Source organism: Molossus molossus, unplaced genomic scaffold (genome assembly GCF_014108415.1).
Source record: "Molossus molossus isolate mMolMol1 unplaced genomic scaffold, mMolMol1.p scaffold_m16_p_1, whole genome shotgun sequence".
Taxonomy (NCBI): domain Eukaryota; kingdom Metazoa; phylum Chordata; class Mammalia; order Chiroptera; family Molossidae; genus Molossus; species Molossus molossus.
In genome coordinates this window covers 29,637,318-29,661,635 of record NW_023425344.1, presented here as the reverse complement: position 1 = coordinate 29,661,635, position 24,318 = coordinate 29,637,318, and the positions used below count along the sequence as shown (strand labels likewise).

The following is a 24,318-nucleotide window of genomic DNA, read 5'->3' as shown; positions in this document are numbered from 1 at the left end:
GCCCCCACGTGTCATAACAACAAAGATGCCACTCTAGACATGAATCATATGTCTCACCAACCCACCTACTATCTGAAGTGCCCAATACCATCTTCAGAAATTACTGTGTTAAGAAAATCCATACTGTGCCCTTTGAAAGCTGTTTCAGATTTAATCACGATCTCCACAATGAAATGTTTTGGTACGATAAACTTCAAAATTCTAAGCAATGAATCCACTTTTATGTTGGAAATCTCTACCAGAACCCCCTGTTCATTTTTTAAGACATGTTTGTTTGTTTTCGGGATCAAGCACACTGAGCAAGCTTTAAGTAGCAAACTGATTATATATGCAATGGTAGGACATTAAGATGAATGATAGCCTTCACGTATTGAAAATGTCACTGCAGATACTTTGTTTTGAAGATAGCTTTGCATACTAAATGCGATTAATTTTGTAAAGTTAATTATGTTAAACAGTATGTTCAGACACTTTCTGCCATGGCCAAAAAGTATGTATGAAAGTACGTGTGTTTCTGTGCCAGGATGCGTGTTACCTGATGTTGTAGTGACACCTCGGTGATCTATGCATTCTATCTGTGGTTTGGTAAACAGGCAGCCATGTTCACTATGCCTTGTATGTCTTATCATTTTTTTAATTAACCTGTTAAATACAGCTTAAAATATTTTTATTTATTCTATTTTTACTGAAATATACTGCATTATTGTGTTAATGTATTATCTTTACTGGATATTATCTCACAATGTATCCAGGTCTAAGTAATCTCAGTGAACTATACTTTGCCTAAAAGGTGGTTTTGTAATGATTTGTAGTCACATTTTTATTGGAATATGTAGAAGGAAAGGCAAATACTTAAAGTTCCTTTTATTTTTTAAAAGCAGCTAGATAGACACAGACTTGCCACCTCATATATGTGCTCCTTGGCAGCATCAAGGGGAATGGCCAACATGCCTGTGGCTGAAATTTTTACTTTGCAAACGAAAGCACTGCTTGGTGCTGCATTTTTATATCCTTCACAACATGTGCGATCTCCTCTGCAAGACAGACACATGCCACCTGCCCTTGGTTTCCACCCATAGCTGATTAGAACCACTGTTTTTGGTTTGTGTCTTACTGCATGAAGGGACATTAGATTCATTTCCATTAAAATAAGTTCTTGGTGATACCCTGTTGGCACTGCTACTTTTTTTTAAAAATCCACTGTGATTTTATGATGGACATTGGTAAGATGATTCTACAGGTCATTTAGTAGGAGCCCTAAATCTCTCTTCTTTTCTTGTATAACACACTTATTTTCATAAGCATTGCAACACAAATTCAAGACTTCACAACCAACGTGGAAAACATTTCCCTGGTATTAGCACAAGTGAACCAGTGAAAGCATTCGCTCTCTAGTTTGCCGGGCTTGCTTACCCTAGCACACAGCTAATGGGTGTGTTACATACATAGCCAGGAAATAAAGTTTATTTCAGCTTCAGGGAAAAGACACTGTTCACACTGTGTCAATGAGAGCGCTCCCTGCCACTCAGAGCAGCTTGTTTGTCCTGAAAGAACATTTGGTTTTTGCTTTCTGCCCATTTTTGCTGTTGATCACTTTTACACATTTAAATGTAACATGTTGTGAGAATAAACTTAGCTGCATAAAGTGTTTGGCTCATTTATCTGATATCTCAGTCATATATATGCAGGAACAAGAAATACAATTTTAGCGTCTCCACGCTAGTCATTTTATTTTCAAAGTATTCATGCCTCAAATTAAAAATCATTTCAGTAATGTAAGATTCAGTTTTGATTAGTTATTGCATATTTCCACCTGGTAAGAACTAGAAAGAACCTGACATCAGAGGATGAAGACGAGTTGTACAGCCACTAAATCCCAAATAAAAAGGTAACTGGGAGAACAAATCCGTTGACTCCGGCTTAGGTTAAGCGTTAGATGTGGGAGAAGAGAAACGAATTCCGAGTATGTACCATTCTTTGCTCACCTTGCATGTACCCCAGGAGCATATATATCTCTCTTACGCTATCAAAAGCATTTGCTCTCGAGGAACAAAATTTCACTGATTTCAGGTGTTACAGAGGGTAAATTTAGATTGAAATCTGAATGCTATTGGAGTAGTAGCTACATACCAGAATTATGGTAGATTTTTGCCACACCTTTCTCTAGGGAGCTCAAGAGAAAATGTCAGTGTTGTCAATTCTCCTTCACTAGAATTCTCAAATATTGTTTTTATGCCAAGTACTTTTTTTTCTTTTGACTACCAAAGTATCCAAGTAACTGATCATGTCCTTAGAAGATTCTCAAAGGAGAAACTGCAGGCTTCATGAATGAATGGTTTCATTCAGAACCTCCGTCTACATCTAAGGAGAAAACTACCAGTGGCAGGTGCACGCTATGAGGTTCTGAATGTCAGTGCTACGGTGACAGGACGGGAACCGTGCTGCTATAGGGATCGGGAAAACACCCCGAACTATTTCATAGCAGTGACAGTTTTCTTCTTAGAACTTACCACAACCATCTCAGACGTGCTCCCTTTGGACAGTGGAGTACTGTGGAGCCTGAAGCAGGGCAAGAGGGTAGGAGAGGGATAAAAGTTTCCCGGGGTGAAATACCAGCTCTTGACGACAAAGTTCAGTTCAGTTGCATGGCCTCCCAGGGGAGGACGCTCTCAGCCGGGTGGAGGCTGAAACACTAACTTTCACAGCAGAGAAATGCATCATATTTTACTTCTGAGATTAGCAAAAATAAACTGAGTAATTAAAATATTTGTACATTTAGAGCTACAATGAACACATGAGAATTCTTTTGGCATTTAAAATATGTCTGGTTCAAGTATAAAAAGTTCTGTTTCCTTTTTTTCACTAACACATTTTATAGATAGATGTAAACCTTCAGCTAAAATAAAATAATTTATTACTACTAAAGTGATATTCACCATTTTTTAACCTCACTTCAAGCGAAAAAAACTAGAACATTAGAGCTGAAACAGACCTAAACATCAACTGGAAGAGGATAATATTCTACTAAAATCATGCCACCCAAATTGAACAGTCAGAAATTTATGTAACACTGTTCAACACAACTGAATTCTGAAATAGAACTTCAAACTTTATGAATGTGTCTGAACATTTTTCTGAACAATAGGATTTATAGTTGTAACTTACTCAATTTAATATCAAGCAATTTCTTTCACCATAATGGAAAAAAAGATCAATAGACCCAGAAATGATAATCATACCAATTCTTGGTAGATAATTAATAATTGACAAAGTGCTATATTTTCATGGTGCATCAGAAGTGATTTACCAAAATTTGCTAACTGCCATTTGAAATGACGTAGATTTCAGTATTTGACTGGCCTTTGAATAGAATCAGAAGTTTTCCTGGGTTTCTTCAAGAACAGGTGTCACTTGTATTCAACAGTTTGCCTCTTCCTCAGAACCATCACTGTTAGGTGGGAATTTGCTTGGTCACTGTTGTTCACAATAGCGTTTGGCATAACTGGAAAGGCGAGCTGCTGGTACTCGGTCCCGGAAGCCCTTCCAGTGAGAACGTTTCGCTCCAGATGGACGTCTGCACTGCCCACGCCTGGAGCTCTGGAGCTTCCTGTTCTCCCTGCTCAGCTCAGTCATCCCAAAACTCACACAGGTTAAAGGATATTTTGATATTTAAGGGGAATAAAAACCTCCAGAGAGACGGACAAGGTTAAGCTACAACTGACACGACACTGAAGGGCAATCTCCAGTCGTGAGAGGGGCCAGCATCCTTCCCACAGCTGTTCAATTGCCTCGCAAATTAAGTTTGAAAAAAAGCCTGTCAACGAGGCCGACTGTTTCCCTTCGGGAAGAATTGTTGCAGCTTTCCTTTAAAGCTGTGTCCCAAATCCACACTGAGCGTTAACCAGAGTCAAGTTCTAACGGCGGAGACTGAGTCTACAGGTGGACGCTCTAGAGCAGATCAGCCCTGAGCTGTTGCGGTCTCTGAATTCGCTTTGCTTAACCACCTACATCATTCTCACTGGTCCTGATTCTCTTGAAGGTAATATCACATTTAGCAGATACTAAGTGACCAAAAGGAAGAGGATCTTGTGTAGGGATGTCTAACCTTCAGAGAAGTATCAGACTGAAAAAAATCAACCGCTCTTAACCACTTAAAAAAAAAAAAAAAAAGCCACGAGACACTCAAAGCCACGGCCGACGATGTCTGAGGAGGGAGGAAGGTAAGTTTTCTTTAGGCTTCTCCCCTTTTTTGGATATTGACGGCACAGAAAGGTAGCCAGGCACAACAATCTTGGGTCCAACCCAACGACAGTAAAAATGCTGACTTGGCATCTGAGGTCTGATCCCTTGGGGAGTTGAAAATGGGAACGTTACTGGAGGCAAAACAATCTCTACGGGTTTCAGCACCACCATCCTGTCTTCTTGGCGAGGCCTTGCGAAGTTTGTGGGGCGTCCGTACGTTCTGGAGGGAGATGTGCTCTTCAGAAGTGTAGGCACCAAGGGGTTGGTGGCAGTCTTGCTGGGTCTTCTGACCTGTGTGGAAGAACCCACTTGAATTGTGCTTTTTTGGGGAAGACAGGGTTTCGTTGTTGAAGGCTGTGACCAGTTAGCACTTGCATTAGTTTCTCGATTCAGGAACTCAGCAATTTTAGCTTGAATACCGTTACTGTCAGTAGCAGAAGCTTTTTGCAATAATGTTCTTGATTTTTTCTTCTTCTTCTCCCGTTTTGAAGATTTACCCAACTCAATCCCCTCCAGTAGACCCTTTGCTGCAGCTCGGGCCAAAACATCTTTCACAGAGACTGTCTCAGACGGGTCCCGCTGCAATAAAGAAGCAGGTGCTGAGTGTGGGCATTAACTTAGTGTGTATATTACAATTAGTTGTCAGTGTTTCGGAAGAAGTAAAAGAGTATATGATAGAAGAAATGGTTTTTAGGCCTTAGGCCTAATATATCCCATAAGCATCAGCAAATTACTTTTTTGTCATTAAACTTCCCCATTGCCGAACCTGACAGGAGAGGAGGAGAATCACAGAGCTTACTTCTTATATGTGAATTAGATGAACTGGATGTTGACAAAGTGCTGGGAGAACGGATGGAAAGCAGGCAAGGGGACTTTCAGAAGTCTAACGATAAAAACGGGCTCTTTTTTTTTTTTTGCCACAAAGCATTAATTCTTATTCCTGCCCTTTAGTTATTTATTTTAAAAAGCATACTATTACAGAATGCTCACACGTTTTCCCGAGGATTTGTTGTTTCTTAATTACAAAGTATGATATACATTGGGATTTTTTTCCCCTTACCTCCCTTGTCAGAACAGAAAGAAAACAACCATTGGTAATTTCAGATGGTTCCATTCTGAAAAATGTATCAGTAGTCAAGTGTATGTCCTGTAAGGAGCACAGAGGAAGGACCGGAGGACTCAGCCTGCAGGAGACAGGAGCAAGCAGTGCATAGTTAGAAAGGCTAATTTGCCAACTGAGGGAGACAATAAATTGCAAACAAATTTTCTTGTTATGTTTTACATATCATTTCAACAGAAATTCCAAATTAAAATAAAATGCTGAAGCTGTACAATACTATAATTTAAATACTCTAATATTTCATGTTAACTTGTAATTTATTCTACTTCCCAAGTTAAAAAACAATGGCAAGAATACCAACCTTTCATTAAATTAAAAACTCTTCCCCAAATCAATATGTTGACAGAAGAGGCTCCCCTAATCAAAACAGGTCACTATGTGTGGCGGTCACAGAGGCACAGTTCAGAATAGTCCTTCCACACGTCAGGCCGCACAAAGCACGACTTCCTTCTTTTCTTTACTTTTTGCACAACATAAAAATTTGGCCTAGCATTTTTTAACTACATTATTTTTCCCAATAACTTGTTGAGTATTAAAGGGTGAATTATGTAGTGTACATAATGAAAGAAAGTGCCTAATAAAGACTTCTATAAGGCCCTGGCCGGTTTGGCTTAGCGGTTGGAGCGTCGGCCTGTGGTCCAGAGAGACCCGGGTTCGGTTCCCGCTAAGGGCACGTACCTCCGTTGCAGTTTGTCCCCGGCCCTGGTTGGTTGTGCGGGTGGCAGCCACTCGATGTGTCCCTTCATGTCGATGTTTCTCTCTCTCTCTCTCTCCCTCCCGCTCTATCTGAACAAAAAATGGAAAAATGTCCTCGGGTGAGGATTAAAAAAAAAAAAAAAAAGACTTCTATAAGAAATATAAAACTCTAATCACTAAAATGTTTAAAATAAAATTTTGGTTTTTATATTTAATATTTAATTTCTTATGTAATAGTAAGTGGTTCGTTCATAAATAATACAGAATTCTTATGTTCCCATACTTTCATAATTAAAATATATTTAATCAAAGCAACCAATGCTTTTTCACATAAATTAAAATATCAGGAACTCTATCATTTTGTATACTCTACTCTGAAATTTAAAATTTATATTTATTCATTATTTGCCTACTATATGCAAAGCACATAAAACATGTATTCATTGATTCTCGTAAAAGGTTTGCAATTCAGCTGTAGAAACTCTCGGTTTACAGTATAAAGAGCCCGCGGAGAGACCAGTGCCGCGGGGTACAGAATAAAGCGCCATCCACCCTGGCCACGGGAGACAGCAAATGTGGAGACGTCACAGAGGAAGGCGCCTCCGTGCCGATGTCTTGATGAACAAGTAGGTTCCAGTAAGGTAAAGAAGGTGATTCCAGCAGGGAGATGTCCGTTCGGGGTACAGCAAGTATTTCCGTGTGTCACGAAGTGAATGAGGGGATGGAGAGGTCACTTCGAAGGTGGGCGAACACACGTGACCTCCGGTGACGCGCCGGAGCGGCCCACAGCGCTGCTGGCGAACTGCTGGCGCTGCCCGGGGCGGGGACACCTGCTGTGTGGCTGAGGCAGGAGAGCCAGCTGCTCCTGCACCAGCCTGGCAACCGGCCACCTGGGTTTCTGAGGCCTCGCCCTGCATGTTCTCTACACAAATAGGATCAAAAGCATTTTTCTGAAATATATTTATTTCTGAAATACTCTCTGAAAATAATTATTTCTTACCAATTTGGAGCATAGCCCCACAATGTAGATACGAAGGCTGGGATTTCTGTCAGTTTTAATTTGCTGACATATTCCTAGCACCTACAAGAGTGTCTGGTACATAGTAGGTATTCAGTAAATGTTTTTTTGATAGGCTATGATATATTTCAACTACATATATGCTTTTTAATGGTAGTAATAATCCACAAACCCCAGCTTATAGCCCATTTCTTTGAATAGTAAAATAAATTCATACCCAGAGTCTCACACCTGATTTAGATGATGGCATCTGGGATTTTTTGAGTTGATGATACAGTGATACCTTGGTTCTCGAACATAATTCGTTCCAGGAGGACGGTCGAGAACCAAATTGTTCGAGAACCGAAGCAATGAAACCCAATAGGAAATAATGGAAACTGGATTAATTCGTTCCAAGCCCCAGAAAATGCCTATTTACTGGCCTAATTTGTATATAATATGTAGAAAAACATAAGTCTCAACAAGAAATAAAAGTGTACAGTATGTCTAAGGGTTAAATTCAGTGTAAAGCGTGACTCTCTCCACAAAGCGTGACTCTCTCTCTGCACTCACACTGATGCCGCAAGCAAGGCGCGCTGGGCCGAATGAACGCCATTCGGCTCAACTCGGCTCATCTCGGAAGTTCGAGTTCCAAATATTTGTTCGGATTCCGAGACAAAAGTTTCTCGAATCTCCTGGTCGAATACCAATTTGGTCGAAATTCGAGGCGTTCGAGAACCGAGGTATCACTGTATTAGGATACTGTATCATTTCATTTAAATGAAATGTCTAGAATAGGCAAGTCCATAGAAACAAAAGTAGATTCATGGTTGCCAGAAGCTAGGGGACAGGAGAATGAGAAGTGACTCCTTAGTGGGTACAAAGTTTCTGTTTGGGGTGATAAGAATGTTCTAGAATTACTGTGACGGTTGCACAACTTCCTGAGTATACTGAACAGCAGTGGATCATACACTTTAAAGCAATAGATTATGGTTTGTGATTTCAACTCTTTATTGTGGTGCTACGGAACCGAGTCCGCAGTGTCTCCGAGGTATGCCTGCACACACACACTCCGTGGCTGGTATTCGTTCGTCTGGTACACACTGGTGTGGCTGCGCCAGTGGTAAGAACAGCATTACTTCCGGTGCCCTCCAGCTGCCCCACCTCTCCTAGTGCCCCCTCCACACCCTCATATATTGGAAAGGAACAAAGGGTTACAGCAGGTCATCAAGGGGCCTCCAGGACCCTGTTCCAGCTGCTGGACATTTGGGGATTTGGAGGTGGAGAAATACAGGAAGGAAATTATTAACCTCGTTACGCATCTTTGGATTGTTTTATTTATTACACAAAGGTGGGTAGGGGGCTTTGTCATTTTCTTTAAATAATAAATTTTGAGAAGGAAACCCTTTAAAATTATAATAATTAAAGCATTTTATATTAGTATAGAAATAGCCAAACATCAACAGAGTAGAATAGAATTACAGACTCAGCAGAAGTATTTACGGGATTATAAAATATAAAAATGGACATTTTAAATCAGTGGGGGGAAGGACTGAAAGATTTGGGTGGGGGGGATAAAGTATAGATCCTTTACTAGAAAAACCAGCAGATAAATCAAGTATAAAAATACGAAAGGAAGATTGGTAAAATAATGTATAAACTGAGGATCAATATAACACAAGCCATAAGGAAAAGATTGATAACAACTGTCTACTCAAAAATTTGAGATTTTTAATTAAAATTTTATTTTAAAATATCTGTAGTTCAAATGAAAACTAATATCCCCAATATATGATGACAAGACACGTAACAAGAAGAAAAAGAGGAATGATACAGTTGAAAGGTGTAATATGAACAGGCTACATTTCTTGAACATCTGCTATTGCCAGGCACTGTTCGTGTAGTGACAGTCAGTCCCCACAGACCCACGGAGGCAGGTGAAATATACAGCCACATCTCCTTCCACAGTGCCCTTCTCCTGCTTAACAAAAAAAGGCACTTGCCTTGTTATAGTACAACTCAAGAGTGTGGCTCTGCTCCAGTGTCAGGGTTTAGGTAAGAAATCTTCAAGAGTTTGCCAAACACTAAAAGAGCTCTGTTCCTGAGCTCCCTTTCCCCTCCTCGCCTCCCGTCCTCCTCCCTGCTCCCCTCCTTATTTGTACAGAGCTACTGTAGATTACAATTAGAGGTAACTCATGGAGGCATATTAACATGTTTATTTGAATTAAAAATTAAAGTCAGACTTTTTCTGACAAAATAAGCCTGGTTTTCACAATGAGAAGGTGCCTCCATGAGAACTTGCTTTGTCAAACAGGCAACAAATTCAGCATTTTTCCATAAATTGAATAAGATAAATCTGCAGATATAAAGACTTAACAGAAATATATTTAAATCACATATGTAATATAACATTTCAGAAATAATATGGTTAACAACTATTTAAACTTAGGATGAAAAATATTAGACATCAACTTTACAACATAGAAAAGGTTCTATAGTTATTTATCAATGTTTAGGGAGCATAAGAAAAAGTGTTTTCAAACCCTGCAAAATGTTTGCAGTCTGTGCCCTAGAACCCTCCCTCCTATTTGTCCCACACAGTACACTTCCCAGCCGGTGAACAGCAAATGTGCCCAAACTCATTAATAGAGACATGAAAATTTAATCAGCAATGAGAACTCATCTTCACGCCTCAGACTGGTGAGGAATTAAAGTCTGTGGGGAAGGAGGTTTATATGAGTATATTTTGGTGGGTAATTTGACAATACCAATTAAAATTTACAATACGCACAATCTTCTCAAACTGTTCAGAATGGTTAAATGGTTAAGTGGGACTTGGAAAAATTCTTTTTAAGACAGCATTTCTGTAATGTTTGAAGTTTTTTACAATAGGGGGCAAGCAAAAGAAGTTACATTGTCATAGGTAAGCATCATGATGGCTGACATCCAAAATGAGGTGAATATTTCTGGGATATAAAAAGGAAAATTTGGCAAAAGGTGATTAGATTAGATGGCATATAACATTGCTTTCAGCCCTAAAGTCTACCACTTTGGGAACTTAGAAATGATTCTTAGAGGCCATATAGTGTACTTCCCTAAGTAATTCATAATTTCTTTTGACAGTATCCCCAACAAGTAATTATAAACCTCTTAAATATATACACTTTAATTTGAGCCCAAATCCCAGATTATTCTGTCTTTATAATATGTCCTTAAATATTACTTGTGTATTTTATACCTTATTATATGTTAATAATAATGGCTTACCTTAAATAAAATCTAGTGAAATGAAATACAAGTGTTCCTCCATTTTCGTCATATTGTATTCTTAGAAACCTTATTCCTGACCAGTGATCATCCATGGTGATGAATTTGGTTATATACCTGCAATAATTCTCTTTGCCACTAGATGGTAATTTAGCTAATGCTATGTTAGGAATCACTCAGAACCTGCGGTTGGCTGTTAGCTACAAACAAGAGTTACTAAATAAGGAAGTAAAATAAGAAGGGAAGTACAGATGTGATTAACATGTCCACTTGTGAATGATCAAAGGAAAAATATCAAATTAAAAGAAGGAAGCAAACCATATGCATATTAAGAACCTACTGTAAGAATTAAAGGAAAAGTTCAAAACATGAGCAATAAGTAATAATACAAAACATTTTAAAATACCTTGTTAACTGTCATAGAGTCATAGATCTACTCCTTATCTTGATGTCCACAATTCAGTTGTAGAATTACCGCTTTTCTTCTCTACCCTCAGGTTACCACAGCATTTTACCCAGAAGCTACTACAGTTATTTGGGCTATTTTAACCTCAGGCCTGTGGGTGTCAAAGGCTAAAAGGGTCTAAGAAATGTATGTTTTCAGATAATAAACATTCAATTTTCTTTCTAGTTTCTCAGGTTAAATACTTGTTTTTCTTCTACTGAGGCATGGATATATCTAACAGTCAGGATATAAACCTTAGACTCACTTTTCCCCGAAAAGTCAAAGCCAAAACGACTTCAGCTTTAACGACAACAGGAATCCAGCATACGAGAAAATGCCCATACCACGAACTGATGTTCACGTTGTAAGAAAATGGGCAACTTGGGCATATTAAAGTCTAACAAAGAGGATGTGGAATGTCTTCATAAAACTATAAAATCACAAGTTTTCACTTTCAAAAATATTTGGTTGAGTTGTTTAGAAGAATCCTGTCCTTTCTCACCTGTAAGGTTGTACTTTGGTCCCATGGTCTTGAAATTCCAGTGCTTTCTTAATGACAGCTTCGTTTTCTTCTGGATAAACTGAACATGTGCAGTAAACAACTGCTTGAGCTTTAGTGACTGCATTTAAAGAAGATGAGATTAACAGAATGACCCCAAACATCTGTTTATACTGATCCTGCAGGGCTTTGCTGGGAATGACTTTCACTGATGTCTGCGTGGCTCCCCTTTACAGTATGTATTAGTCATGTGGTCTGTGGTGAGAAAGTAGAGTAAACCTAACTGGGTTGCATGGAAATTCAATGTGACCATCCTAGTTACAGACACAAACAAGTACCTATGCCGACTGCCGTGAGCCGTGGCTTCCAGCCATTCTTCCTCAGGCCACAGCACACAGCTGGTTGAAAGGGCTCTAGAAACAGACAGAGAGGTGGACCTCGGGTCTGTTACTTATGTGTGAATCTGGGAAAATGACTTAACCGCTCAGATTTTTCATCTTTAAAATGAGGTGATGGTACCACCTGCAATTCATTTCTTTGCACTTATCGATACCTACTATGTGGTAGGCGTGGCTCTAGCCATCTGAGATACACAGACAAGAACCCCTGCCCCTGGGGAGCTTATTTTCCATGTTTTGTTGGCATGATAAGACATAAATAAATAGGAAAATTACAGCGTTGTCAGGAGGTAGTAAGTGCTATAGAGAAGAACAAAGCAAGTATGGAGGATGTCTAGTTTCAAGAGGTGATACTATAATTTTAAATAGAGTAGTCAGAGAAAGTGTGATAACATTTATTTAGCAACTTCCTAATCTTCCAACCAGCTTATTTCATAGATCATATACACAATTAGCATGTTTAAATTAATGTTTGTTAGTAGCATCAAAAGGGCAGACCTTTTCTGTGCTTTACATTTTGCTTTATTTCTACCTCACGTATGAGATATATATATATATATATATATATATATATATATTTTTTTTTGGTACGCGTCCCTAGCAGGAACCAAACCTGGTCAGCAGGCCAAAGCTCCAACCGCTGAGCCAAACCAGCCAGGGCTGCTATCTCTTTATGCATTGATTTATCAATACCTTATGAAACTAAGGGTGCCTATAACTTTGATTAAATTTAGTTTATATCCTAGCTCTAGAAATCATCTCTCTCACACATGCGCCATATACACAGACCTTTCCCCTGGATAATCAGCAACCCGAGGCAGCAGAAGACAGCAGCCCGGACCTGACTAACGTCACGAGGTCTGGACCTTGGCAGGCCGAAGATAACATCTTGACCTCAGTTTTGTTTCAGTTCCTGAGCCCTAATGTGGAACCACCCCTGGCTACTTCCCCATTGAATCGGACAGAGGGACACCAGAAAAGACCTCAGCTGTCCTCAAGACCTGAAGAAATTATTCTGTACCTTTCCCTCACCTGCAATCAGTCAGCTCCCAACAGGACCAGGAACCCAAGGTGTCCTGAGATTTTGGCCCATGTCTGTCACCTATCCGTCACGAGGGCATTCTCCTGGGTGGCGCCATTGACCGATCAAGTAGCCAATATTTCTTCACTGCAGTTCTCGGTGTGCAGTGTGTGGCTCTCCCAGTGCCGAGTGGCCAAACTCTCTCTCTTCTCTAACACCTGTCCTTACCTTTGAGCCTTTGAAGGTCAGGATTGTTTACACTCATATCCCTAACACCCAGATTAATGCCACCTAGCGTGGGCATTTGACAAACATGCCTGAATTCCTAAAAATGTGCATAATTTCTCAGACACTTTTAGATTCCCATGTCCATGTGTACTCAGAATCTAAATGGTACTCAAATCTAAATGCAGTGATTGAAACAATAATATAAACACTCAAAGAGCCTTGTTACTCAGACTTCAAATCAAGGGGTTTGGGCTTCATCTGTAATTGCATGTCTCTATTCTCTATTTACCACTAAAATGAATACAAGATTGATTAAAATTTGGATCGCAGAAGAATTGTTAGGGGTAGTCACAGTGACAACAGAAAATTTACAAGAAGCCAAAAAAAAGAAATAGAGAAGATGAAACTGTACAATAATGGATCTACATATTTATTTCACTTCAGCATTAAGAAACTTTTAATTATGCTTGCTAACCTCTGTTAAGAAATGATAGTAAAACATATCTTTTTTAAAGACTTAAGTTGGTAAAAATAAATATTTTGTTACTTGAAGGTGCTAGGGCTGGGTGTTCCGGGAAATTCGCTTATGGTGCACACCTCACTGCCTGATTATAATGGAGAAATGAAGTATTAATGTTTCTAAGATTTACAGCGTATGTTAAGATTGAACTGATAAACTTACATTTCATTGCATGTGTTAGCTGTACATATTGCTGTTGAGCAAGAACGTGAAGTTTATCTTCTGATGTGCCTCCTTGAGAGAAATCTTTAAGTAAGTCTGTATCTAAAAGCAGATAAATGCTTTATATTATATCACTATTAGATGTTCTAAAATTATCACTTTTTAAAAGACTATTTATACATTATAATACTCTAAAACCACATCGATTACCTTTTTCATCCTTCTTTAAATAATTCCAAGTTGTTAGCAATGACCAACATCATATAGTCTTCAATGGTTCTAATAGTTTTCAATGTTCTTCAGAATGAACTCATGATTGCTCTCTTCTACTTAGTAGCTAAGTCTGATAAAATAACCTTTTGGATTCATCCCCTAAATTCATGGCTACTGTTTGTACCATAGTCATTAGGTCAGCAGTTCCTTATTTGCCCTGGCTACTTACTATCTCCTCAGTTTCCTTCAAAAGCGCTCATTTTTTCCAGGATTGCCAAAGACCACTTATAGGCTTATCCTGTCACCTCAAAACATGACCAATACCTAGGAGACTTTTTTCCTTTCTCCTCATTTGTAATTTCCCGTGGGCTGTTCGCCCAGCGTCTGGTTTATTGTCACCCATGGCTTATTTAGTCCTGCATGCCCCCCTCAGGATAGCCCAGGATAAGGCCAGCCTCACGTTCTACGCCTAAGGATTAAAGGGGTAATGAATATCAAGTGTATTACACACAGTATTTCATATGAAAACTATTCATTAATCAGATATGTCATTTTAATTATTTTAAATAATTTTATTTTCAAAGTTATTATCAATAAATTTCAGTAATTTGGAAGTTAAAACGAGTACCTTCATGCTCATTTAAAATAAATTCCACTGGATTACTAATACCCAGTCCAGAACACCGCGGTAGCAGCAGAATGGCTTTAACTTTCTGTAATCTAGTATCCTTTGATTCAATGTTCAGAAATGTCTCATGAAGTATTTCAATATCTGGGAAGAAAAATTAATGTGAAATATTAATTAAAAGTCCTCATGCAGTATATAACTATGCCTGTTTATCATTGTTCATTTTCAAATCTTCATCACCACAAAAAGTCGTCGTAATGTAGTCAGAAGAGAAGATGTGCTGCTCTGATAACTTCCCAAAGTTAAGGCATGGGTTCTTGTCGTGTTTCTCTGGACATGAGAGTGATTCTGAAGTTTAAATAGCTTCTACATAAACTGTGATTAAGTTTTCCTTTCTGAACTTCAGAGGCTATTTAAAGTAGTATGCTGTGGTGGAGGGAAACGGCTCGCAGGCGGGAACACCCGAACTCCACTCTCAGTTGCACTGTTGACTAGCGTGTGACAGGCTCTGGGAGCCTCCATTCCCTTATTCATAAGTGGGGATAGCGCCCCCCTCTGAAGGAGGTGCACACTGAGGCAGCGGAGTGAAGCTTCGCCTGGTGCCTCGGGTATCCTGAATGCTCAGGACTGGTTATTTCCCTGTCTCGTTTTGATCCCCTTTCATATTCTTTCTATCTTCCCAGAAAAATAACAGGCATCAGAGATATTTATCAGGCACAGTGTACGGTTCCTTAGGGACCTTGACATTGAGTTTGAGAGTCTGCCCTCCCTCAGGTTGTAACTCTGGGCCCTTTGTTGTTGTTTTCTCCTCACCCAAGGGCGTTTTTGCATTTACTCAGTGGTTCTCAACCTGTGGGTGGCGACTCTTGGGGGTCGAATGACCTTTTCACAGGGGTCGCCTAAGACCATTGGAAATATGTGTTTTCCGATTCATAACAGTAGTAAAGTTACAGTTATGAAGTAGCAACGAAAATAATTTTATGGTTGGGGGTCACCACAACATGAGAAACTGTATTAAAGGGTCATGGAATTAGGAAGGTTGAGAACCACTGATTTATCTTCAGATAGAGCGGGAAGGAGAGAGGGAGAAACATCAACGTGAGAGAGACACATCGACTGGCTGCCACCCACATGACCCCAACTGGGCCGGGGACAAACTGCAACGGAGGCATGTGCCCTTAGCGGGAACCGAACCTGGGTCTTTCTGGTCTGTGGGCTGAGGCTCTAACCACCGAGCCAAATCGGCCAGGGCTCTGTGCCCCATCTTAAGGCCACCCCTTCACTTCTGCTCGTGTGCCCCTCACCTGCTGAGTTCCTCCTGAAATTGCCCTACTTATCCCTTCCTCTTGCCTGATCAATTCTTCCCTCTTCCTATTCTGTCTCTTTTGAAACTATTTTTTTAATCAAATGGGCCTTTTTTTCTTCTTTTTTTAATTAATTAATTTATTTTTGTTACAGATGTTTCTCCTTTTTCCCCCACTGATTCCCCGCTGCCCCTCCCTCCCCGCCCTGTCCCCAGCTTTGTTGTCCATGTCCACTGTTCATGCATACATGCATATAAGTTCTGTGATTTATCCCCCCCACTCCCTCTTCTGGGGATTGTCAGTCTGTACCCCACTTCCACGTCTCTGGGACTACCCCATTCCTCAGACTGTTGTGTTCATTATATTCCACAAATAAGTGAGATCATGTAATATTTGTCTTTCTCTGCTTAGCTTGTTTCACTTAGGATAACACTTTCCAGGTCCCACCATGTAGTCTCAAAGGATAAGAGATCTTTCTTTCTTACAGCAGCATAGTACTCCATTGTGTATATGTACCACAGCTTTTTTATCCATTCATATACTGATGGACATTTGGGCTGTTTCCAGATCTTAGCTATTGTAAATAGTGCTGCTACAAACATGGGGGTACATATATTCTTTCTGATTGGTGTTTCAGGCTTCTTAGGGTATATTCCTAGAAGTGGGATCACTGGGTCAAATGGAAGTTCAATTTTTAATTTTTTGAGGTAACACCATATTGTTTTCCATAGTGGCTGCACCAGTCTGCATTCCCACCAGCAGTGCACTAGGGTCCCCTTTTCTCCACACCCTCGCTAACACTTGTTGTTTGATGATTTGTTGATGGCGGCCATTCTGACAGGTGTGAGGTGATACCTCATTGTTTTAATTTGCATCTCTCTGATGATTAGTGATGTTGAGCATTTCTTCATACGTCTCTTGGCCATTTGTATGTCCTGTTTGGAGAGGTGTCTATTTACTTCCTCTGCCCATTTTTTAATTGGGTTCTTTGTCTTCCTTTTGTTGAGTTGTATGAGCACTCTATATATTTTGGAAATTAACCCCTTATCTAATGTATAATTGGCAATGATGCTTTCCCTACAGTGGGTTGCCTTTCCATTTTGATGATTGTATCTTTTGCTGTGCAGAAGCTTTTGAGTTTGATGTAGTCCCATGTGTTCATTTTCTCCTTTGTTTCTGTTGCCTTAGGTGATGTATCAGTGAAAATTCTGCTGCGTATGATGTCTGAAATTTTGTTGCCTACATTTTCTTCTAGGATTTTTATGGATTCATGAGTCACATTAAAGTCTTTTATCCATTTTGAGTTTATTTTTGTGTATGGTGTAAGTTGATGGTCTAGTTTCACTTTTTTGCATGTAGCTGTCCAATTTTCCCAACACCATTTATTAAACAGGCTGTCTTGACTCCACTGTATGCTCTTGCCTCCTTTGTCAAATATTAATTGAGCATATTGCCTTGGGTCCATTTCCGGGTTCTCTGTTCTGTTCCACTGGTCTATATGCCTGTTCTTGTGCCAGTACCAGGCTGTTTTGATTACAGTGGCTTTGTAGTGTAACCTGAAATCTGGTAATGTGATCACTCCAACTTTGTTCTTCTTTTTCAAGATTGCTGTGGCTTTTCAAGGTCTTTTTGGGTTCCATATGAACTTCTGAAGTATTTGTTCTAGTTCTGTGAAGTATGTTGTTGGTATTTTGATGGGGATTGCATTGAATCTATAGATTGCTTTGGGTAGTATGGACATTTTAATGATGTTAATTCTTCCAATCCATGAACAAGGTATGTGCTTCCTCTTTTTTATATCTTCCTCTATTTCTTTTTTCAATGACCTGTAGTTTTCTGCGAATAGGTCCTTTACTTCTTTGGTTAAGTTTATTCCTAGGCATCTTAATTTTTTTGCCGTGATGGTAAATGGGATTGTTTTTTTAGTTTCTCTTTCTGTAAGTTCATCATTGGTGTATAAAAATGCCATCAATTTCTAGACATTAATTTTGTATCTTGCTACTTTGCCAAATTCATTTATTAATTCTAGTAAATTTTTGAGGGAGTCTTTGGGGTTTTCTACGTATAGTATCATGTCATCTGTGAATAATGACAGTTTCACTTCCTCCTTTCCAATTTGGATCACTTTTATTTTTTCCTCCTGTCTGATGGCTGTGGCTAAGACTTCCAGTACTATGTTAAATAAGAGTGACGAAAATGGGCATCCTTGTCTTATTTCTGTTCTTAAGGGAAATGCTTTTAATCTTTGCCCATTAATAGGATGTTAGCTGTAGGTCTTTCATATATGGCCTTTATTATGTTGAGATATGATCCCTCTATTCCCAGATTGCTGAGCCTTTTTATCAGAAATGGGTGCTGGATTTTGTCGAATGCTTTTTCAGTGTCTATTGATATAATCATATAATTTTTATCTTTCATTTTGTTTATGTGGTGTATCACATTTATTGATTTGTGAATATTGTACCAGCCTTGCATCCCTGAGATGAATCCCACTTGGTCATGGTGAATAATTTTTTTGGTGTATTGCTGGATTTGATTTGCTAGTATTTTGTTCAAGATTTTGGCATCTATGTTCATCAGGGATATTGGCCTGTAGTTTTCTTTCTTTGTAGTGTCATTTTCTGGTTTTGGAATTAGAATTATGCAGGCCTCATAAAACGAGTTTGGAAGTCTTCCTTCTCCTTGAATTTTTTGAAATAGTTTGAGGAAAATGGGTATTAGTTCTTCTTTGAATGTTCAGTAAAACTCCCTCGTGAAGCCATCTGGGCCTGGGCTTTTGTTTGCTGGGAGAGTCTTGATTACATCTTCAATTTCTTTTGTTGTTATTGGTCTGTTCAAGTTTTCTATCCTTCCCGGTTCAGTTTTGGGAGACTCTGTGTTTCTAGAAATTTGTCCATTTTGCTTAGATTGTCGAATTTGTTGCCATATAATTGTTTATAATATTTGTTCACAATCCCTTGTATTTCTGTGGTGTCAGTTATTATTTCTCCTCTTTCATTTCTGATTTTGTATATTTGGGTTCTCTCTCTTTGTTTCTTGGTGAGTCTAGCTAAGGGTACATCAATCTTGTTTATCTTTTCAAAGAACCAGCTCTTTGTTTCATTGATCCTTTGAATTGATTTTTGGTCTCCATGTCATTTATTTCTGCTCTGATCTTTACTATTTCCTTCCTTCTACTTGCTCTGGGGTTTTCTTTTTGTTTGCTTTCTAGTTCTTTAAGTTGTGAGGTTAGAGAGTCTATTAGAAATTTTTCTTGCTTCTTGAGGTAGGCCTGTAGTGCTATGAGCTTCCCTCTCAGAACTGCTTTTGCCGCATCCCCATAGATTTTGTGTTGTGTGTTCATTTTCATTGGTTTCCAGGAAGTTTTTAATTTCTTCCTTGATCTCCATGGTAACCCATTCATTGTTCAATATCATGCTCTTTAGTCTCCATGTGTTCAAATGTTTTTGCATGTTCTTGTTGCAATTGATTTCTAGTTTCATGCCATTGTGATCTGAGAAGATGCTTGATATAATTTCAATCTTCTTGAACTTGTAGAGATTTAGTTTGTGTCGTATCATGTGGTCTATCTTTGAGAATGTCGCATGTGCACTTGAGAAGAATGTGAATTCTGTAGTTTTGGGGTGTAATTTTCTGTAGATATCTATGAAATCCATTTAATCTAGCGCTTCATTTAGAGTCTCTGTTTCCTTGCTAATTTTTTGTCTAGAAGATCTATCCAGCGATGTGAGCAGGGCATTGAAGTCCCCTGCTATGATTGTATTGCTGCTGATTTCTCCTTTGAAGTCCTCCAAAAGATTTTTAATATATTTTGGTGCTCCTATATTGGGTGCATATATGTTTACCAAGATTATATCTTCCTGTTGGATAGATCTTTTCAATATTATGTAGTGGCCTTCTTTGTCTCTAGTTATGACCTTCATTTTGAAATCTACTTTATCAGATATCTACTTTATCAGCTTATTTTGCTTTCCATTTGCTTGAAAGATTTTTTTCCATCCCTTCACTTTCAACCTATGTGAGTCTTTTGTTGTGAGGTGGGTTTCTTGTAAACAACATATATGTGAGCCATACTTTCTTATTCAGTCAGCTACTCTGTCTTTTTATCAGAGCATTCAAACCATTCACATTTAAGGTGATAATTGATATGTACTTATTTATTGCCATTTTTGTTTAGTGTGGTTATATTTTTCTTCCAATTTCTTCTACTAATTATAGCAGTCCTTTTAGCATACCTTGCAGTGCTGGTTTGGTGTTAATATATTCCCTTAGCCTTTTTTTTGTCTGGAAAGCTCTTTATTTGACCTTCTATTTTGAATGATAGCCATGCTGGATAGAGTAGTCTTGTATTCAGTTCCATGTTTTTCATGACCTTGACTACTTAAAAATATGGAACGCTTCACAAATTTGCACGTCATCCTTGAGCAGGGGCCATGCTAATCTTCTCTGTATTGTTCCAATTTTAGTATACGTGCTGCCAAAGCGAGCACCCTTTGTTTTTGTTTTGTTTTTTCCTATTTAAACTTTTTATTGGAGCCCTGGCCAGTTTGCTCAGTGGTTAGAGCCTCGGCCCGTGGACCAGAGAGTCCCCGGTTTGGTTCCCACTAAGAGCACGTACCTCGGTTGCAGTTTGTCCCCAGCCCCAGTTGGGGTCGTGTGGGTGGCAACCAGTTAATATGTCTCTCTCACATCAATGTTTCTCTCTCTCTCTTTCCCCCTCTCTCCCTTCCACCCTATCTGAAGATTAATGCAAAAATGTCCTCGGGTGAGGATTAAAAATAGAACAAACAAAAAAACTTTTTTATTGGAAAAGTTCAAACAAATACAGAAATATCTATAATACATAATAAATTCTCCAGCACTCACCATGGAGCTGCCACAGTGAACCATTCATGCCCAATCTGGTTTCATCTATATCTGCACCCACTTCTACCACCCCGTATTATTTTGAATCTATAAATATTTCACCATATTTCCTTAAAAGATAACTTCTTTTAAATAGAACCTCAAAAAAATTTTTAAAAATAATTCCTAATTATGATCAAATAATAATGGCATTGAATCATGGCTCAAATTTCCCATCAGTCACACATGTCAAAAATTTTTCATAGTTTGTTTGAACTGATATGTCCTCTTTTAAATTTCTTTTGATCTAAAGGTTCTCTGTCCATTTTTCTTACCATTCACTTCTTAATGAACCTTGGTTATTTGTATGACTAGAGTCTCCCACAGTCTGGATTTTGCTAATTGCGTCCCTAGAGTGTAGTTTCACATGTTCCTGTCTTTTTTGCTTCCCATAAATTAGTAGTCAGCTCTTTAGAAGCTTAATTAGATTCAGACTCTCTTTTTTCTGTTCTTTTTTTGAGGGGTGGGGGGAGCAAAACTACTCCACGTGTTGTCATATTCATCCGCCAAGTTGCCTTTGTAGTGTCAGCAAAGGGGTTATATGGTAGTCATGTGGTAGTCCCCCTCTTGTCCATGGTTGTGCTTGCTACGGTTTCAGCTACCTGTGGTCACCCATGCTCTGAAAATATTAAATTTCCCCAACCATCAACTTCAGCCACTCCTGACATTCAACTGTTGGCACCGCCAAGGCCCGATGATTCAGGATCACCCGAAGCAGAGGGTCCTCCTTCGGACATGTCGTCAGAGGGCCATTGTCACCTAACACTGAGGCACCATGCCACTGCACTCACCTCACTTCATCTCACTGTGTAGGTGTCTTATCATCTCACATCCCGTCACAAGGAGGAAGTGAGTATGGTACAATGTTTTGAGAGGGAAACCACATTCACATAATTTTTATTACAGTATATTGTCATAATTGTTCACTTTTATTATTGTTGTTAATCTCTTACTGTGCCTAGTTCATAAATTAAACTTTATCGTGAGTATGAACATATAGGGAAAACATACTACATATAGGGTTTGGTACTATGTGCGGTTTGAGGCATCCACTGTATCCCCTGCGGATAGGGCTGGACTACTGGATTCTAAGTCTATCATCCCTTTTTCATTTATTATCTGGAACACTTCTAAAAGGAGAAACCCCCTTTCCTCTATGCTTGATTACCCAGCTGTTGCTCTTCTCCATCGCTGACTGGGTAATAGGTGGTCAACCACTTGAGAACTCTGAAATGCAGCGGTGATAACTGCAGAGAGCCACTGCCGACCACGGCTGAGAATGAGCTCTCCAGGATCCCTGCGTGGCCACCACAGGGATAAACCAATACTGGAAGGAGAAAAGTCCTGTCTCCTTCCTCCAGACTTGCAATGTCTCTCCAGCACCTTCTAATGGCAGAACCTAATACTGAGCCAAGAGCAATGGAGAAATGGAGTATACAGAGTATACTTCCACTATCACAAAGCAGGACAAAGGGCGGGTTTGGAGCTGAGAGGCAATAAAGTAATACCTGGTCAGCTTCGAACTCACTCTTAATTCTTATCCCATTTCTCTAGTGTATCCAAAGCTAGACCCCTCTTATTCAACTTCCGACATCTAAGTATTAGAGCAGTGGTTCTCAACCTTCCTAATGCCGTGACACTTTAATATAGTTCCTCGTGTTCTGGTGACACCCAACCATAAAATTATTTTTGTTGCTACTTCATAACTGTAATTTTGCTACTGTTATGTCTTAGGCGACCCCTATGAAAGGGTTGTTCAACCCCCAAAGGGGTCGTGACCCACAGGTTGAGAACCGCTGTATTAGAGGGTATATATTTAACTTTAGTAATTAAGTAGTTTTCCAAAGTGGCTGTACAGATTTACAGCCCCACCAGTAGTGTTCGAGTATTCCCAGTGGTTCTTACCTTGCCAATACATGGTACGACCAGTCTTTTTTTTTTTTTTTTTATCCTCACCCGAGGATATTTTTCCATTTTTTGTACAGATAGAGTGGGAGGGAGAGAGAGTAAGAGAGAGAGAGAGAAACATCGACGTTAAAGGGACACATCGAGTGGCTGCCACCCGCACGACCAACCAGGGCCGGGGACAAACTGCAACCGAAGTACGTGCCCTTAGCGGGAACCGAACCCGGGTCTCTACGGACTGTAGGCTGACGCTCTAACCGCTGAGCCAAACTGGCCAGGGCCAACCAGTCTTTTTTTATTTTAACAATTTTGTGAATGTGCGGTGGTAGGTTGTGATTTTAATTGCATTGTCCTCATTACTAATGAGGTGGGGTACTTTTACCTATTTGTTTGGGGGTTAGGGTTGGCACTTGGACATCCTCTTTTGGGAGATGCCCAGTCATGTCTTGCATGTTTTCTGACTGGGTTGTCTTTATTATTATTATTTTTTTTAATCCACACCCGAGGACATTTTTGTATCTATCTTGAGACAGAGCGGGAGGGAGAGAGGGAGGAAGAGAGAGAAACATTGCTATGAGAGAGACACATCAAGTGGTTGCCACCCACACGACCCCAACAGGGGCTGGGGACAAACTGCAATCAAGGTACATGCCCTTAGCGAGAACCAAACCCAGGACTCTCTGGTCCACAGGCTGACACTCTAACCGCTAAGCCAAACCGGACAGGGCTGGGTTTTCCTTTTTTGTTAATTTTTAAGAATTCCTTGCATACTCTGGATAAAATCTCTTCATCAACTAATATGCTCCCTTTCTACACTTTGCCTTTCATTCTCTTAATATATAGTTTTGTTTTTAATTTACTATAGACCAATTAATCAATCTTTTCTTTTATAGTTAATGCTTTGTGTGTCCTGTTTAAGAAATCTTCACCAACCCCATCTCTTGGAGTATTTCTTTGACTATATATTCTAGGAGATTCTAGATTTGTGTATGTAGTGAAATAAGAGGCAGTTTCATTTTCCCCAGCAACATCTACTGAAAAGACCATCTCTTCCTCAGTACTCTGCAGTGCTGAGCATGTGGTTTGGGCTTCGTATACATCATGAATAAATGTTAAATTTTATCATATTTCTCTTCTGCATCTATTAAGGTGATTGATTATGATTTTTCTATTAATGTGGTGATTATATAGATTAATTTTTAAGAGTTAAACCAACTTTGCATTCATAGATTAAACCCAGCTTATTAATAATGTATAATTCCTATATATTGCTAAATTACATTTACTAATATCTTATTTACAATATCTGTATCCTAATATTTATTTTTTACAGCCCTGCTCATGAGGTACATTGGCCTGTAATTTTCCCTCCTTTAATGTCCTTTTCAGGTTTTGATATCAAGGTTATAAAACAAACTGGGAAATAGTCCCTCTTTTTCTATTCTCTGAAAGAGTATTATTTCTTCTTTTAGGACTGAAGTTATTTTTGCTGCTGTTGTTCTTGCTATTCTTTTTTGCTTTGTGGATGGGGAAGATTTTTCAACTATGAATTCAAAAGACATTAATATCCACTAATTTTAAGATCTCAATACAAAAGTATTCAGATTTTACCAAAAGTTGTATTGTTTTGGTAAGTTGTGTTGTTACAGGAATATGCTCACGTTGTTTAAATGTTCAAGTTTGTTGGCATTAAGTTGTTCATAGTATCTTTTTTATTATGTTTTAACTGTTCCCAGGGTCTGTAGTGATTTTAATCAGAATGAGATCA

At 39.1% G+C, this 24,318-nt stretch overlaps 1 protein-coding gene and 1 non-coding gene across 2 annotated transcripts in view; both read right to left on the bottom strand.

Annotated features, from left to right (window-relative positions):
- Positions 1–4,182: 4,182 nt before the first annotated feature.
- Positions 4,183–24,318, bottom strand: part of NSUN7 (NOP2/Sun RNA methyltransferase family member 7) — a 45,146-nt gene continuing 25,010 nt past the window's right edge. The window contains exons 8-12 of the mRNA XM_036278197.1: positions 14,437–14,580; positions 13,596–13,697; positions 11,270–11,387; positions 5,303–5,426; positions 4,183–4,821 (exon numbers count right to left, since the gene is read on the bottom strand). Coding sequence (XP_036134090.1) covers positions 4,183–4,821; positions 5,303–5,426; positions 11,270–11,387; positions 13,596–13,697; positions 14,437–14,580 — 1,127 coding nt within the window. The remainder of the gene's footprint in view (positions 4,822–5,302; positions 5,427–11,269; positions 11,388–13,595; positions 13,698–14,436; positions 14,581–24,318) is intronic.
- LOC118621168 lies at positions 20,124–20,230 on the bottom strand. The gene has a single exon (XR_004957642.1). It is a non-coding gene; the product is annotated as a U6 spliceosomal RNA (small nuclear RNA).